Consider the following 15,121-nt stretch of genomic DNA (forward strand, 5'->3'; position numbering starts at 1 on the left):
GGAGCCCTGCTGACGCTGTCGCGGCTCAAGCTGAACTGAACCTTCGGAGCCCTGCTGACGCTGTCGCAGCTCCTCACGAACTTCTCCAGATCGAACCCTGCTGACCTCGTCCCGGCTCGAGGGGTACTCTGGTCCGGCTGGACCATCGAGACCAGTATCACGACCGAACCGACCCGACGTAGGTGAAGCAGCCAGTACGACCGCCATCGTCCGTACCCCCCCCGGCTAGAGGATTGAGAGCTGAGCGGAGGGTACGCCCTGTACTGTCCCAGAGACTAAAAGACTGTCCCGCTCCCCCCTTCCCGAACCCTCCAAGACTTTGTGATCCCTCGATCATTTGTACATAAGAGTGCTTCCTACTTTCATCGCTTATATAAAGAACCTGTTACTGGAATCCAACGTTGTGGTGTCTGTTCGTAAGTGTGGTGTGAGTTCAGTGTGTACGATCCTAGACTCGACGTCCTCCCTGGTGAGGACCTCACGATAAGACTCGGCAAGATCTGTGGGAGAGGTGGGTCTTGGGGTAACCAGGTGAACAGACTCTGGCCCTCTGAGCTCGCCCCTTCTAACACGCTCCCTCAGGCAGTTCTGTGCATCTGTGATGGACGTGTTCAGGGTGACAGAGTGTACCCCTCCCTGGACAGGGCCCTGGGCTGATCGTGGCCCCTCGTCGCTGCTGAGGAGCTGATGCTTCTGTTCTGTAAGAGCATCTCATGGCAGTACAGTTCACCTGCCCCCACTGCATCCGCAGTCTCCCTCAGCACCCTGTCGCACAGCTGCCCTACGTCTGCATGCACTCCCTGCACACTACAACCTCTGCTGTCTTTCCCCACTGATGCTGAGGAGTTAATGCTTCTGTTCTGTGGGAGAGCATCACAGAGCCCGTAGGAGGGATAGATGTGCGCAAGAGCACCCAGGCAGCGGGGGAAGCGCTGGGAATAATTCCTTGTTCATACTCCTCTGCCTTTGCGGCACCTCCCATGGCTGCATGGCCACTGAAAACACACAGCGTTGAAATTAATGGCTGCAGGTTACTTGCAAAGCTCAGGTATCACCCAAGTGTCTCAAGGCGCTGAATAACAGATGTATATTGTTACCCAACTCAATACTACTAATTTTATCGACCTCAGATGGATACAAGGCTGAGTGGACCCTCAGTGATTAAAACATGTGACCATGAGGTCATACACAGGCCCCTGCAGTGGATGCATTAGTCCACTGCGCCACCAGACCCGGACATAGGTGACCACGAGCCAGGGTCACACTTAAATTCTGCGGATTACTGCACAAGGAGAAGGGGTATTATTTTTGTGAGTCGAATGAACCTGCTGAAAGCTCCGACGGGGTCATTTGCGTCGAGTCTCTTCTCAAGAAGAACTTCCTCCCGTTAAGACCTGTCCACCTCGAGCCTCCCGGCCTCACTCGCTAGTATTTAACTGTAACGTGATTTCAGGGAACGGGCCAATAATACGTCTTCCATTAGAAGCCTCCACTCGGTAGAACAAGCCTCGCGCGCATCTTCGATAGGGACATTAAAGCTGAGAACGAGAGGGTCTGTCTCAAATGTAGCGCCTTGAAACGCTGAACAGATGGGAGTGAAGAGGGGCAGGAAACATGACCTCAATAGATGGAGGCAACAGACGCACCATCCTGGGTAACATTTGAAGAGAGAATTTGTTGATTCTCAAAACTGATCAGATCTTTCTTTCTAATCTGAACCTTTTGTCTCTGGAGATAAGTTCGCCCTTTGCTGAATGAATCACAAACCTAGAAACTGAATTATCCGAGTCAGACTCAAAGACTTGGGCCCGATTTAAATGCTGGCGATAAACATAATCAGTTGTGACGTTGAGTTCTTACCACCAACATTATGGTTGAACGCTGTATTATAAAGCGAGCGGACCATAGTTTGACCGCGGTGGAGACGTGTCTGTCTCCACCGTGGACAGACAAACTTCTCTGACAATCCCTCAGATGCCTGCCTGTAGCTCGGGCAGGCATGCACATTAAAAAGACAAATACTGTGTTTATCTCCAAATATCAGCGGCTCAAGTGACATGTAGAAGCATCAATAAGGGCGTGATAAACAATATCCGTGACAGGAACTGTGGTGAAAAATGTTGAATACCGTACAAAACATTTCATTGTAATTCCATAGGAATCCCGAGGTCGGGTGATTGTATGAAAACAGAACCCACCTGCAGGTGAAGAGCAATGACCCTTGACCTCAAAGCCGCTATTTTGGGTCAGAAGTTTATCCGCACAGCCGAGCCACGGAAAGCACCACTATAGGGTAAGTCCTAGTTGAGATAAATGAATACTTACCCAGGATACAACATTACGAGTTAAACATTGACAATGAGTGCTTATGTAATCTAATTACATATCTAAAGAGGGATTACTCACCCCCTCCTGGCAAATTCACACTTGTTCTGTCTATTCGTTATCTGATGTCCGCACTCCAAAATATGAACACCTGAAAAGTACCCAATATGTGATGTTGATCTATTTCTCAATATACTATTTCATTCTGTGAATAAACACCTCGTCCCACAGGGACCGCTGACAAAAACATCTCTCTGTGTGCATCACACACCGTGTAAATATACTAATGGCTGCAATAACTGCTAAAGCTGTAAGTTGACCATTCACACCACGGCAGAGGGTCTCCAGGTTAAAATATGTCTTAATATATTTAAAATATGTCAATTTAGTTCTGCCTCTGCCAGTCTGAGACCCCCCCCCCCTCATGAGACTCTTATAGAAACAGGGCGTGGTCGGATGTGTAAGGTGGGGTGTGTCACTAGAGGGGAGTAAGTCAAGGACGGGAAGGAAATGAAGATACAACTGAAGCTGTGACGCCCCTGTCTGTGCTCTGCTTTACTCCTCTTCATGTCTCTTCTGTCCTGCAGGTTGCAATACTTCTCCCTCACCGGTTCATGCTGTGAAGACCTCGCCTCTGTCCTGGAAACAAACACATCTCTCACAGAGCTCGAGCTGAGCCGCAATAAAGATCTGCGAGACGTTGGAGTGAAGAAGTTGTGCGAAGGCCTAAAACATCCAAACTGCAAACTACAGACACTGAGGTACAGAGCTGTGCAGTTCTTATGACGTCATTAATTTCTAAATATACATCGTAGGTGGGGCTTACACACATATTTAACAATGATGTGAAAAAGGCACATCCATTCCATGACATTAAAATGTGTGCAATTAGTGAGGGTTGTGAAGGGGGTATCCAAGTCCGAGAACTGAGTTTGGACCAAGCTCCTGTAATGGTACAGAAGGGCACTCTTTAAAGCTTGTTTTTCAGATATTTGGACTAAAATGTCGACAACGGTGCAGATCTGCTCATAACAGTCTCTGCACCTTCTCAACTCGACGCTCTGCCCTTGATGCAAGCTCTCACCCTGTCAGTCACCCTGTAAGTTTTGTGCTTCACAGGAGGAGGACTGTCTCCAGTGTCCACATCATGGACGTAGCCATCAGTGACTGTTAGAATTGGTGGGGGTCTCTGGTTGGCACAGGTAAGAACTTGTGACAAGCAGGGAACCTCTCCTCTAGTCAGGGCAAAAGGACTCACTCCAGAAAGTAACCCCTGCTCACTCTCACAGTTGCGTGGCGCGAGCAGACAAGGCTAATCTTGGAGTGCTATTGGTTAAGCATTTGCAATTATACACAGTAACCTAGTGATAACCCCACAAATTGACACCACACCAGATTTTCATAAAAATATAGGTATGCTTTATATACGCTTTGAAAGACTTAGTACAAAAACCATATAGCGTTCTTTGAATCAGGCCACAAGCTGGGTTAGACAAAAATAGCTCTTGACTCATTCCAGCGGAGAGGCCAACAGAGTCTGGGGCTCCCGGCTGACGTTCTTGTCCGGGGCGCGCTGGATGCAGCGTAGGAGGCGGACACAAAACCTTATCTTGAGGGAAGTTCGTCACGAACGGTGCGTTGCTGTGTCTGGTGGGTCACGCAGCGGGGCTCTCCTCGTGGCGTTGCGGGCCAAGGCTTGTGGGCTCCAGGTCCTGTTGCTAAGAGGGAGCGATGCTTGATGGCTTGAAGACACTTCCTTCCTTGGAGAGGGGGCGCTAGAGGCTCGGCGCGGGCCGGCAGTACGCTTGATCAGTACAAGGCATACTCACCCGCTCAACGCGCCGCAGCCAGGGAAATCAGCAGCAGAGGGCGCATCGATCAGTACGATGCGAACTGAGAGGAGAACAAAGGCACAAGCGGAGTCCAGGCCAGACGTTGCGAGCTATGGCTCAAAGGGCTGCGCCGAAGTCGCGTTGCTGGGGCCAGGCAGGTCCACACGTTGCGAGCTATGGCTCGGGGAAGTACACAGAAGTCGCGTTGCTTGCGCCAGACAGCGAGGCACAGGGTTCTTAGGGTGCGCGGTGCTTGTCACGAGGCACACACAGTTTTCTCTCAGCGCTGCGGGGAAGGCAGCGCCCTCAGCAGTTCTTCTCCAGGTTGTTTAGAGTCCACTAGTCCTGGGACTCTGTTCAGGGGGCCAGCTCACTTTCATGCCCTTGAAGATCAACTTTGAGCACAAGTTTTGTAGAGATAAAAGCAAAGTCTTTGAAAAGGGGTTTCTCCCTCTCCTTTGGCAGCATGGTTCCCACTGCAGGTTAGTCCCCCAGGATAGGGACAGTCTTCCTCCTTCAGCTTCCTTGGTTCCTTCTCCTCAGGCAGAGGGGTCGTCTTGGTTCACAAGCAGGATCTAGTTTCTTAGGAGCAGGGCTAATTCTTTTATACAGCATTTATTTTGTCTCGGCAGGCCAGGGGGGCCTTTGCATAGTTTCTTTCGGTGTCTGAGCACTTTGTTTGGCAAACTCTGGTCTCTCCTTTCAGTGAGCATGGCAGGCACATCAGACACTACGCAGGAGGTGGAGCCAGCATTGTGGGCGCAAGTACAGTCAGGAGCACTCTGTTGACAGTCTTCCCTCTTCCTGGACTGGTGCAGGACAGAGTCATCAGTCGCTCCCCAGGGGGCGGAGCCAGCATTGTGGTGGCAGAGCACAGCCCTATTCAGAGTCAAGGAGCACTCCCCCCACCCACCCTGGTGTAATCCCTCTATTCACCACCTGTCATCCCCAGCCCAGCCACTCACAGGAACCAGACAGCAGATACACATAAGAGCATAGGCGGGCTGAAATGGCAAGGCAAGCAAATGCTAACTTTCTAAAAGTAGTATTTGCAAACACAGGATATTAAAATAAACTTTACTAAAAGAAGTATTACATTATTCTGAGTTCAGGCATACTAAACTTGACCTTCTACCATGTTCCCTGAGCCTGCTGGGATTATAGAGTGTAATAATTCCAGCAGCCCATTCTGGCCTATGAGAACAGGTAGCCTTACAATAGTGAAAAACGAAAATGGCTGTACTTCACTATTAAGACATGCCACACACATCAGGGCATGTCGTACCTTATGCTTACAATGCACCCTGCCCTTGGGCCTACCATAGGGGTGACTCACATGAAGTAAAGGGAAGGTTTTAGGGGCTGGCAAGTGTGTGCACTTGCCCAGCCAGCATGACAGTACCAGACTGCACGCAGGTTCTGCAGTGGCAGACCCTAGCCATATTTTAAAAGGCTGCTTCTGTGGGTGGCGCAACCAGCGCTGCAGGTCCACTAGCCGTATTTGCCCCTACAAGCCCTGGCACTCCTGGTGCACTTTACTGGGGACTAACAGTAAGTCAAATGAGCCAATCATGGAAATCAATCACAGGTACACTTTACATTGGGAGCACTTGCACTGCAACACGGATTGGCCGTGGCACAGTGCCCTAAGCAGCTAACACCAGCAAAACATCTGAGGCACATCAGCAAAAAGTGGAAGGGAGATCCACGCCAAGGTGCCAGGTCTTACAGTGACACTGGGAGTCAGGGAGAACAGATCAGAGAATCGCACTTTTAGGTTTTGGGCTTCTGGGCACATTTCTCCTCTCAACTAAGGGTCCAGGACTGATGGGACACGACTTGAGAGTACAGGACTCACTCAGGCGGGGTTCATATGTGGATTCAAGATGGTGGAAGCCTTTTGGATCTCTGTGGCTCTGAACAGGAGGTCTGCAGTCTACCCTTAGTGTCACTCTGGTAGTCCTGGGTGCTGGTGACAAGGCTGTGGATTAACACCAGGGCTGGCCTCTGAGGGCTCAAGGCAGGCTCCAGGCAGCAAAGCAGTCCTTTGAGGTACAGCGAGGCAGTCTTGCTGAGTATGCAGCAGGTCACAGCAGCTGGCAGTCCTCTGAGAGTCCTTCCAAAGGTCCAGAAATTGAGCTGAAGAGTGGGGCTGAGGGCCCTATTTTTTATACCTGGTTCCCTTCCTCTGGAAGGTGGGAGAAGCTTTTAGAAAGTTTTTAGAAGTGCATGGAACTTCCTGACTCCCCTGGGTCCAAGATGGTTGCAATGACAATGTGGAGGTGATAAGTCATTTGTGTGACGGCAGAGCACAGCCTCTTCATCTGCAAGTGGGGCTGTCCTAAAGAGAGACGTCTGTCCGTAGAGAGGAGCATGTCCATTAAGAGGGGTCTGACCGTAGGAAGAGGTTTGTCCGTAGGGAGGAGTCTGTTCATAGTGAGGAGTCTGTCAATAGAGAGAGTCTGTCCATAGAGAGAAGTCTGTTCATAGATCAATCAGAGTACTTGTAGAGTGCGCTACTTACCCGTGAGGGTCCCAAGGCGCTGAGGGGGGAGGGTTGATGCTACTGTTTGAAGAGCCAGGTCTTGAGGAGTTTTCTGAAGGCGAGTAGGTCTTGGGTCTGCCGTAGGTGGGTGAGGAGGGTGTTTCAGGTCTTGGCGGCGAGGTAGGAGAAGGATCTGCCACCGGAGGTCGTTCGTTAGTTGCGGGGGACAGCGGTGAGGGCGAGTCTGGCGGAGTGGAGCTGTGGGTGAGGGTTTAGAAGCTGAGTCTGCTGTCCGGCGTTGTGGAGTCCTTTGTGTGCGTGGGTGAGGAGCTTGAAGGTGATCCTCTTGTCGACGGGGAGCTAGATGAGAGTGTTTGTAGAGTGGAGTCTGTCCATCGAGAAGTGTCTGTTCTTAGATGGGAGTGTGTTTATAAAAAGGAGTCTGTCCATAGAGCGGAGTCTGTCCTTAGAGAAGAGTCTATCCATAGGAAGTGGTCTGTCTGTAGAGAGGAGTCTGTCTATTGAGAGGTGTCTGTTTGTAAATAGGAATGTGCAGAGAGAAGAGATTGCCCGTAGTGAGGACTCTGTACGTACAGCAGAGTCTGTTCATAGAGAGGAGTCTCTCCATAGAGAGGAGTCTGTCCATAGAGAGGAGTCTGTACATCGAGTGGAGTCTGTCCATAGAGAGAAGTCTGTCTGTAGAGATGAGATTGTTTGTAGAGTGGAGTCTGTCCATCGAGAAGTGTCTGTCCATTGAGAGGAGTCTGTCCAGAGAGAGGTTTCTGTCCATAGAGAAACATCTGTTCATGGAGAGGAGTCTATCCATAGAGAATAGTCTGATCATTGAGAGGGTGTCTGTCAATCAAGAGGATTGTAGGAGGGCGCAAGAGCACCAAGGCATAGGGGGAAGCGCTGGGAGTAATTCCGTGTTCATACTCCTCTGCCTTTTGGGCCCCTCCCATGGCTGCATGGCTTGCTCATTGCACCATCAGGATTCAAGCAAGCCGGGCCGAAGACGGCTGAAATGCCAGAAACCGGTCCCCGGAAGCTTGTTTCCTTCCCAGTGTAAGAATTGGCTTTTGTAGTCTGGTCTGCCCTGTTCCCATGATGCACTGGGCCAGGGACAGACTAATTTGCATACAGCCAGGTTCTGAAACTGGGATGGTGCAATGAGCTAAAAAACGGTGTTGGATCTAGCCCTGATCTCTTGACTGGGTGAGAGTATTCTGCTTAATTCAGAGACTCTGTCCATCACCACCCCTTGTTGTAAATAATTTTGTCCACCCTAAGCGTGGAAGGGTATACTCAGATGTGAGTCCCTTGCTCATTGCACCATCAGGATTCAAGCAAGCCGGGCCGAAGACGGCTGAAATGCCAGAAACCGGTCCCCGGAAGCTTGTTTCCTTCCCAGTGTAAGAATTGGCTTTTGTGGTCTGGTCTGCCCTGTTCCCATGATGCACTGGGCCAGGGACAGACTAATTTGCATACAGCCAGGTTCTGAAACTGGGATGGTGCAATGAGCTAAAAAACGGTGTTGGATCTAGCCCTGATCTCTTGACTGGGTGAGAGTATTCTGCTTAATTCAGAGACTCTGTCCATCACCACCCCTTGTTGTAAATAATTTTGTCCACCCTAAGCGTGGAAGGGTATACTTAGATGTGAGTCCCTTGCTCATTGCACCATCAGGATTCAAGCAAGCCGGGCCGAAGACGGCTGAAATGCCAGAAACCGGTCCCCGGAAGCTTGTTTCCTTCCCAGTGTAAGAATTGGTTTTTGTAGTCTGGTCTGCCCTGTTCCCATGATGCACTGGGCCAGGGACAGACTAATTTGCATACAGCCAGGTTCTGAAACTGGGATGGTGCAATGAGCTAAAAAACGGTGTTGGTTCTAGCCCTGATCTCTTGACTGGGTGAGAGTATTCTGCTTAATTCAGAGACTCTGTCCATCACCACCCCTTGTTGTAAATAATTTTGTCCACCCTAAGCGTGGAAGGGTATACTCAGATGTGAGTCCCTTGCTCATTGCACCATCAGGATTCAAGCAAGCCGGGCCGAAGACGGCTGAAATGCCAGAAACCGGTCCCCGGAAGCTTGTTTCCTTCCCAGTGTAAGAATTGGCTTTTGTAGTCTGGTCTGCCCTGTTCCCATGATGCACTGGGCCAGGGACAGACTAATTTGCATACAGCCAGGTTCTGCAACTGGGATGGTGCAATGAGCTAAAAAACGGTGTTGGATGTAGCCCTGATCTCTTGACTGGGTGAGAGTATTCTGCTTACTTCAGAGACTCTGTCCATCACCACCCCTTGTTGTAAATAATTTTGTCCACCCTAAGCATGGAAGGGTATACTCAGATGTGAGTCCCTTGCTCATTGCACCATCAGGATTCAAGCAAGCCGGGCCGAAGACGGCTGAAATGCCAGAAACCGGTCCCCGGAAGCTTGTTTCCTTCCCAGTGTAAGAATTGGCTTTTGTAGTCTGGTCTGCCCTGTTCCCATGATGCACTGGGCCAGGGACAGACTAATTTGCATACAGCCAGGATCTGAAACTGGGATGGTGCAATGAGCTAAAAAACGGTGTTGGATCAAGCCCTGATCTCTTGACTGGGTGAGAGTATTCTGCTTAATTCAGAGACTCTGTCCATCACCACCCCTTGTTGTAAATAACTTCTAGGAGTTGGCATATTAGTGTAAAATGTGTCTGGCGTGTGATTGGCTGCAGCTGGCTGGGATGCCAGGCTCCATGAGTCATGATGGGTCTGCCCGGTGGTGAGTGTGGAGATTAGCATGCTGATGGCTAGGGAGGAGTGCACCTGGTTCCTGATGGGGCTGGGCTTTCCACTCACAATGCTGGCTCCGCACCCTGTGGTGCATCTAACGACACTAGCCTCCCCAGTGAATGAAAGGGGTGGTTGGGCCATCAAGGGTGCTCCAAAACCAGCTGCGACTGGTTTCTCCCCTACCCTGCACCTACAGACAAAGGAATGTACAGTATAAGAAGGGGCTGTGTCCTCTTCCAATTTGTTCTCTTTCCTGATCTTACTGAGGGGGGCCTTCTGCTGCTGCTGGTGCCAGGAGGAACCACCACTTGGGACTGCCTTCCTGCCTGGAGGTCCCAGTGAGCTGGCCCCTGGCCCAGCCTTGCCCCCCCCCCCCATCTTGCTGCATTCCAAGGACTTTCCCTGGACTTGTGCTGTCCTCTAGCGCTGGAAGCGCTGGCATTGCCTCCTAGTGCTTGGAAGCACTTCATTTGCGCCTGGACGTGCTTGATTTTGCCTTTTAGCGCTTGAGAGCGCTTTATCTCTGCCCTAGCGCTTGGGAGCGCTTCCCTGGTGCATAGCCGGTACCCACACGGCGTTTTCCCCGTAAATTACAGCAAGATCGTCCCTGCCAACGCCCGAACCGGAAGTCAGGCAGGCCGGGGGCGGGACAAGCAAGACAACAGGAAGCGGACGGGAGCCCACCCCGCGCTCCTGTGAACAGAGGCAAGTCTGGCTGGAAGAGGGAGGCCGGCCCGAGGAAACCGGAAGTCAGGCTGAGGAGCGCCTGAGGTGGGGCGGGACTTCCGTTTGTCTGGAAGAAGCCCCGTGCCCACGTGACCGGCCCGGAAGCAAACGGAGACCGGCTGAAGAGCCCCGCAGTGCAACCCAGGGACAGAGACGTGCTGCGGTCGCTGGCGGGGCCCCCGTGTGGTGGAGAGAGCCCCGCCGCCCAGAAGGAGAGAGCCCCGAGGAGCGGGAGCTCTCGTGAAGCCGCCGGGAGAGAAGCGAGTCCCCGGAGAGAACAGCCCGGTGAGTGACACAGGCTGGGGGGGGCACAGTCTTATCTCGAGCCCCCCGAGCGGGACTCCAACGGCAGGGGCACTACTTCAGAGCCGGAGAGGTTCCAGCAAGGCCACATTCGTTAGAGCCTGCGAGGCTCAGGATGCATTCTGTTTCGAGCCCCGAGGCTCGTGGGGGCATTTCTTGAATTAGAGCCCCAGAGGCTCAAAGGCTCAGCACGCCCTTTGGTAATTACGAGCCTGAGAGGCTCAAGGCAGGCGCCCCATTTGTTGTTGAGCCCTGAGAGGTTCGAGGCGGCATTTCTTTACTTAGAGCCCAGTGGGGCTCAGGGGGCAAAGTGGTGACGAGCCCTGAGAGGCTCTTGAGTGCCCCCATTGTTGGTTATAGCCCTGAGAGGTTCGAGGGGGCATTTGATTACTGGGGTCCAGCGAGGCTCCCAAGGGGACAGACCGATTCTTCAGAGCCTGTGAGCCTCCAACGTGAGGCCTAATTGTTTCCACCAGTTGCCCAGCACTTTGTGGGCAATTGCCACATTTAGGCTTGTGTTCTAGGCTGCCTGCGCAGTCTGCCTGACATTTGGGACACAGGGCGTCCTAGCCCCAACAAGCCCAGTTTGCCTAGGGACAGTCACGGGTGGTGACTTATGTGAGTTTGGCGCAATTGTGTTCTTTGATACACCTCTGAATGTTTTTAGGCATCATGTGTTTTCCTGTGCTGCACCTCTGAATGTGTTTTTATGCATCATGTGCCTTGTTCTTATCCCTCTGAATGTTGTAGGCATCATGTGTTTTCCTTCCTTACACCGCTGAATGTATGTTTATGCATCATGTGCTTATACCCCTACAGGTATTGTGATACTTAGGTGTTTTTTCTCCTAGTGCAGGTGGTGCTAGTGAGGTCCTGGTTACCAGTAGTTACTGGTTGTGTGCTACAGTGATTTACATTTTATGTTCTATGTTCTAAATGCTACTTCTAAAAGTGCTGATTCCTGACAGTGGTCCAGGTGGCCCTGTCTTGTACATATCCCCTGTAAATTCTGCCCGTGCCTGTTGGCACATTGTAAAGGGTGTGTTTTTAGCTAATGTGTTTTGGTGTAATACAAAGGCTATTTTTATATATAACCTTGTGTGGAGTTTCCTTTGTGGTGGGCCTTGGGTGTTGTTGCTGGGGTGCGTGAGCAAATACTTAACTCACATCGCCTCCGAGTTTAGCCTAGTTGCTCGCGCCACGTTACCTAGAGGGTGAGCAGAGGTTATCTTGGCGTGTAACTCCCTTGCCCTGACTTAGGAGTGGTGGTCTCTGACTGGATTTGGCGCAAGCCCTGGCCAGCCAGGGATCCCATTTCTAACATTGGCGGCAGCGTTGAGGATAAGGATTTGTGTTTGCGTTGTACCACAGTGGCACCTGGCCGCACTACAAAACTCTGCATTTTAGATAACCACATTTTAGTAGGGGTGGGCGGACAACTACGCTCCGTTCGCGGAGTTTTCGAAGTTTTGGCAACTTCGCGCTTCGTCGGGAGCGCGAAGCTGTCGTCTACTTCGTCTACTTCGCCTTCGCGTAGTAGTTTTTCTTCCTCGCGCGCTCAGTAGCATTCTCGCGTGCATGGTAAAGACTTACCGTGGTTCTGCGTTCGCTTTCTCGCTTTTCTCCCCCGTTTGCGTTCGCGACGATGTTTGGAATCCGGCCGCACAATCCAACCCGACTGTGAGAACGCGATGACGTCATTCGGACGCGCGACCACGTCATTAGGACGCGCGATCTTCTTACAGCGCTATGTTGGTAAGATCGCGTTTCCGAACACGCAGAAACTGCAATCTGGCACAGAATATCTCTCGAGCATGTTAAAATTTTCTCTAAAATGTTCATTTAACCCCTCAGATTGTGATTTGGTTTATTTTTTTTGTGCTAGGAGTCTTCTTTTTGTTTCTACTATTTTTTTCAAGAGAAAGGAAGTGACCCTAAATCTCCAACTTCCTGTTCCTGTTCACCAGGCTCCTCCCAGTGCTTTGTCCATGTGGTGTTCACTTTCATTTGGAATTGGAGCTGGAAGGATTACTCTTTGTGTCTGCTGCATCATAGCATTTAATTGGATTTATTGAGGAATTTGGATTTGAACTTTTCTTTCACAAGTAAGTTTGATAATTGGTGTACTGTATAAATGTTTTTTTTAACTACAGTTTTCTGTGCTTCTTAATCTTTGCTGCAACGCCACCTTACAGTTTTTGTCATCTTCGCGCGCTCAATGTGCGTGCTCGGGGGCGCGATCACGACGTTTTGTTCAGTTCGCGCTGCCGAACACGCCGAATTTGCATTCTCGCGAGCAATATCTCTCGAGTTGCCTAAAAAGCTCCCGAAAATGTAGATGCTGTTCATTTTGCTAATAGAAACTCCTCATGTTGTCATTTGCTCGTAGTTTGCTCGTAGTTTTTGGAGCATGGACCACTCACTGTTTCTGTCCTCTATGCACCTTGTTGTTTGAGGGTGGCCTGACCATGTGGGCGGCTTGGTGGCGGCCTTGTTGTCAAGCCAAGCATTGTCCTTTTGCCATAGGAATGTATTGTCTATTTGTCTGTCTTCTCTTTCTTTTCCTGTTTTTGGGGGTGGCACTGGCCCGGCCATGTGGGGGCGGCCATTTTGTGTGACCTTCCATCCTGTTTGCCGCAGACCTCCACAGTTGTGTTATTTTTTTCTGCCAGTAGGCCTAGAGTCCCAGACATAGTCAGCTGGGATGCTTGATGTAGCGGTTGCCATTTTGTCTGTTGAATTTAACATCATTTAGGGCATGGGTGGCAATGCATTGAATTTTCATATGTGGTGTTTGGGGTGTAGTTAACTAGTTAACTCTTTGGGGGGGAACTCCAAAATGCCTTTGTTGTTTGTGTTGATGTGTAACTTTCAAACCTTGTAGCTATGGGGACTTTTTTTTTTTGCATTAAGCTGTGATGTATGCATCCTCCTTTTTCTGGCCATATAAGGAGGGATATCGGCCTGGTTGAGTTTATTTTTTTTTGGCCTTTGCCCTTTACCCATGTACCTGTGATGAGTGCCCATGTGGACCTGCTGTGGTAGTAGTAGTAGTAGTGTGCCGTTTTGTATTAGAGAAATTGGCCTGTGTGTTGCCATTGTTCCTGTTGGCTTACTACTGTTCACATCCCCATTGCTATCTGCTGCAGGTCACTGATGCTGCATCCATGATGCACAAATTATGGATAAACAAGTTCCACTTCCACTACATTTGCATTTTAATTCTTTTCTATTCTTACTCTTACTGGATGTAGAAATACTTCTAGTAGTAATTAAAGCTAAAATAAATCCATATTTGACTGATGTTGTTCTGCCTTCTTTGCTTGTAGGTGCACAAAATACTGGAGCAGGTGTCTGTCATCCTTCATCGGCTGTTCTACTGCCAGACGGGCGTCCTTTTGTACTACGTCACGTGTGGTGTGAGTGACTAACCTGACCAGACATCATTTTCAGCAACTTGTGCAACTGAGTGCTGCTGCTGACATCTGAAGAAGATGGCCCCAAAGAAAGCAGGTACCAGGTCCTCCAAAATAGTTGCTGAGAAGAAGGAACTGACACTTAAGTCTGGTGTTGACCCCAAAACCTTTTTTGGGAGAAAAAAAAGTACGCCCAAGCAGATGAGTGGGGGAGAGGTAGCCAGCCTAATCTTGGAAAGCAGTGATACTGAGCATCACCTGGACTTATCGCAAAGTAGTATACATTCCACGCAAGAGGGAACACAGCAGAAAAGCGGTGAACAACAACTAGCGCCTGCAATAGTAGATGTTCAACAACAACAACTGTATGTATCAAAACAACTACCACAACCACCGCCTGCAATAGTTTTTCAAGAACCACCACTGGCAATAGTAGTTCCTCCTGAAGTCGGGGCAGTTCAGGAAATTGAGCCTGATGCAAAGCAAGAAGAGGTAGCACATCCTGCAGGAGATCTATTGGGTTCCAAATCCCCACCAAGGAAAAGGAGGGTTAGTAGTACATTGAGTTCTTCGCCAAGCATCCCTTCTGATGATCTTGATCTCGATTGGGAGCCAGAACGATCGGAGCATGAGAGGGAGGGACATCCCAAGAAGACCAGGCGAGAGAAAAGGAATGTTCCAGGAAGCCTACCACTTATGGAGTGCAATGTTCAGCAGCCGGATAATGATAATGACTCTGATGGTGATGATGAGTCTGACCCAGTCATCACAAGCATTACTCCTGGCCCTGAGGACATGGAGACCAACATTTTTACCCTATCAAGAATGGCTGCGACTAGGGATGTAGTAGCACGCATACCACCAACCCAGGCCACACCAAAACTACCTCCAGCTTCCATTTTTACAATTGCACACAGCCGGCAGCGTCCTACAACCAGCACAAGTTCCACCTCAGCGGAAGGAGGTAGTGGTACTACTGCGCAGCCACATAGTGCAGTTCAGCACACAACCTCCAGTTCATCCGGCATTGGAAGTGGCACCTCTAGCAGGAGACAAAAGTTAAGCTCCCCAGTGTGGGACTTCTTTACAGTTAGCGCAAATGAGGACAACATTGCTATATGTTCCATTTGTCATTCCTCTGTTCGTCGTGGTAAGCTTGGCACAAACTATGGTACCGGAGGCCAAATGACCCATTTGAAAAAACACCACCAAATCAAGTGGGAGGACCACCTACGTATCATGAATACTGGAACCATTAA

The 15,121-nt window shown here is 50.2% G+C and overlaps 1 protein-coding gene across 1 annotated transcript in view; it reads left to right on the forward strand.

Annotated features, from left to right (window-relative positions):
• Positions 1–15,121, forward strand: part of LOC147693184 (NACHT, LRR and PYD domains-containing protein 3-like) — a 330,570-nt gene that overhangs the window by 276,944 nt on the left and 38,505 nt on the right. Inside the window, exon 5 of the mRNA XM_086933604.1 lies at positions 2,913–3,086. Within this exon, the coding sequence (XP_086789730.1) occupies positions 2,913–3,086 (174 nt within the window). The remainder of the gene's footprint in view (positions 1–2,912; positions 3,087–15,121) is intronic.

Source organism: Lissotriton vulgaris, chromosome 8, assembly GCF_964263255.1.
Source record: "Lissotriton vulgaris chromosome 8, aLisVul1.2, whole genome shotgun sequence".
Lineage (NCBI taxonomy): Eukaryota > Metazoa > Chordata > Amphibia > Caudata > Salamandridae > Lissotriton > Lissotriton vulgaris.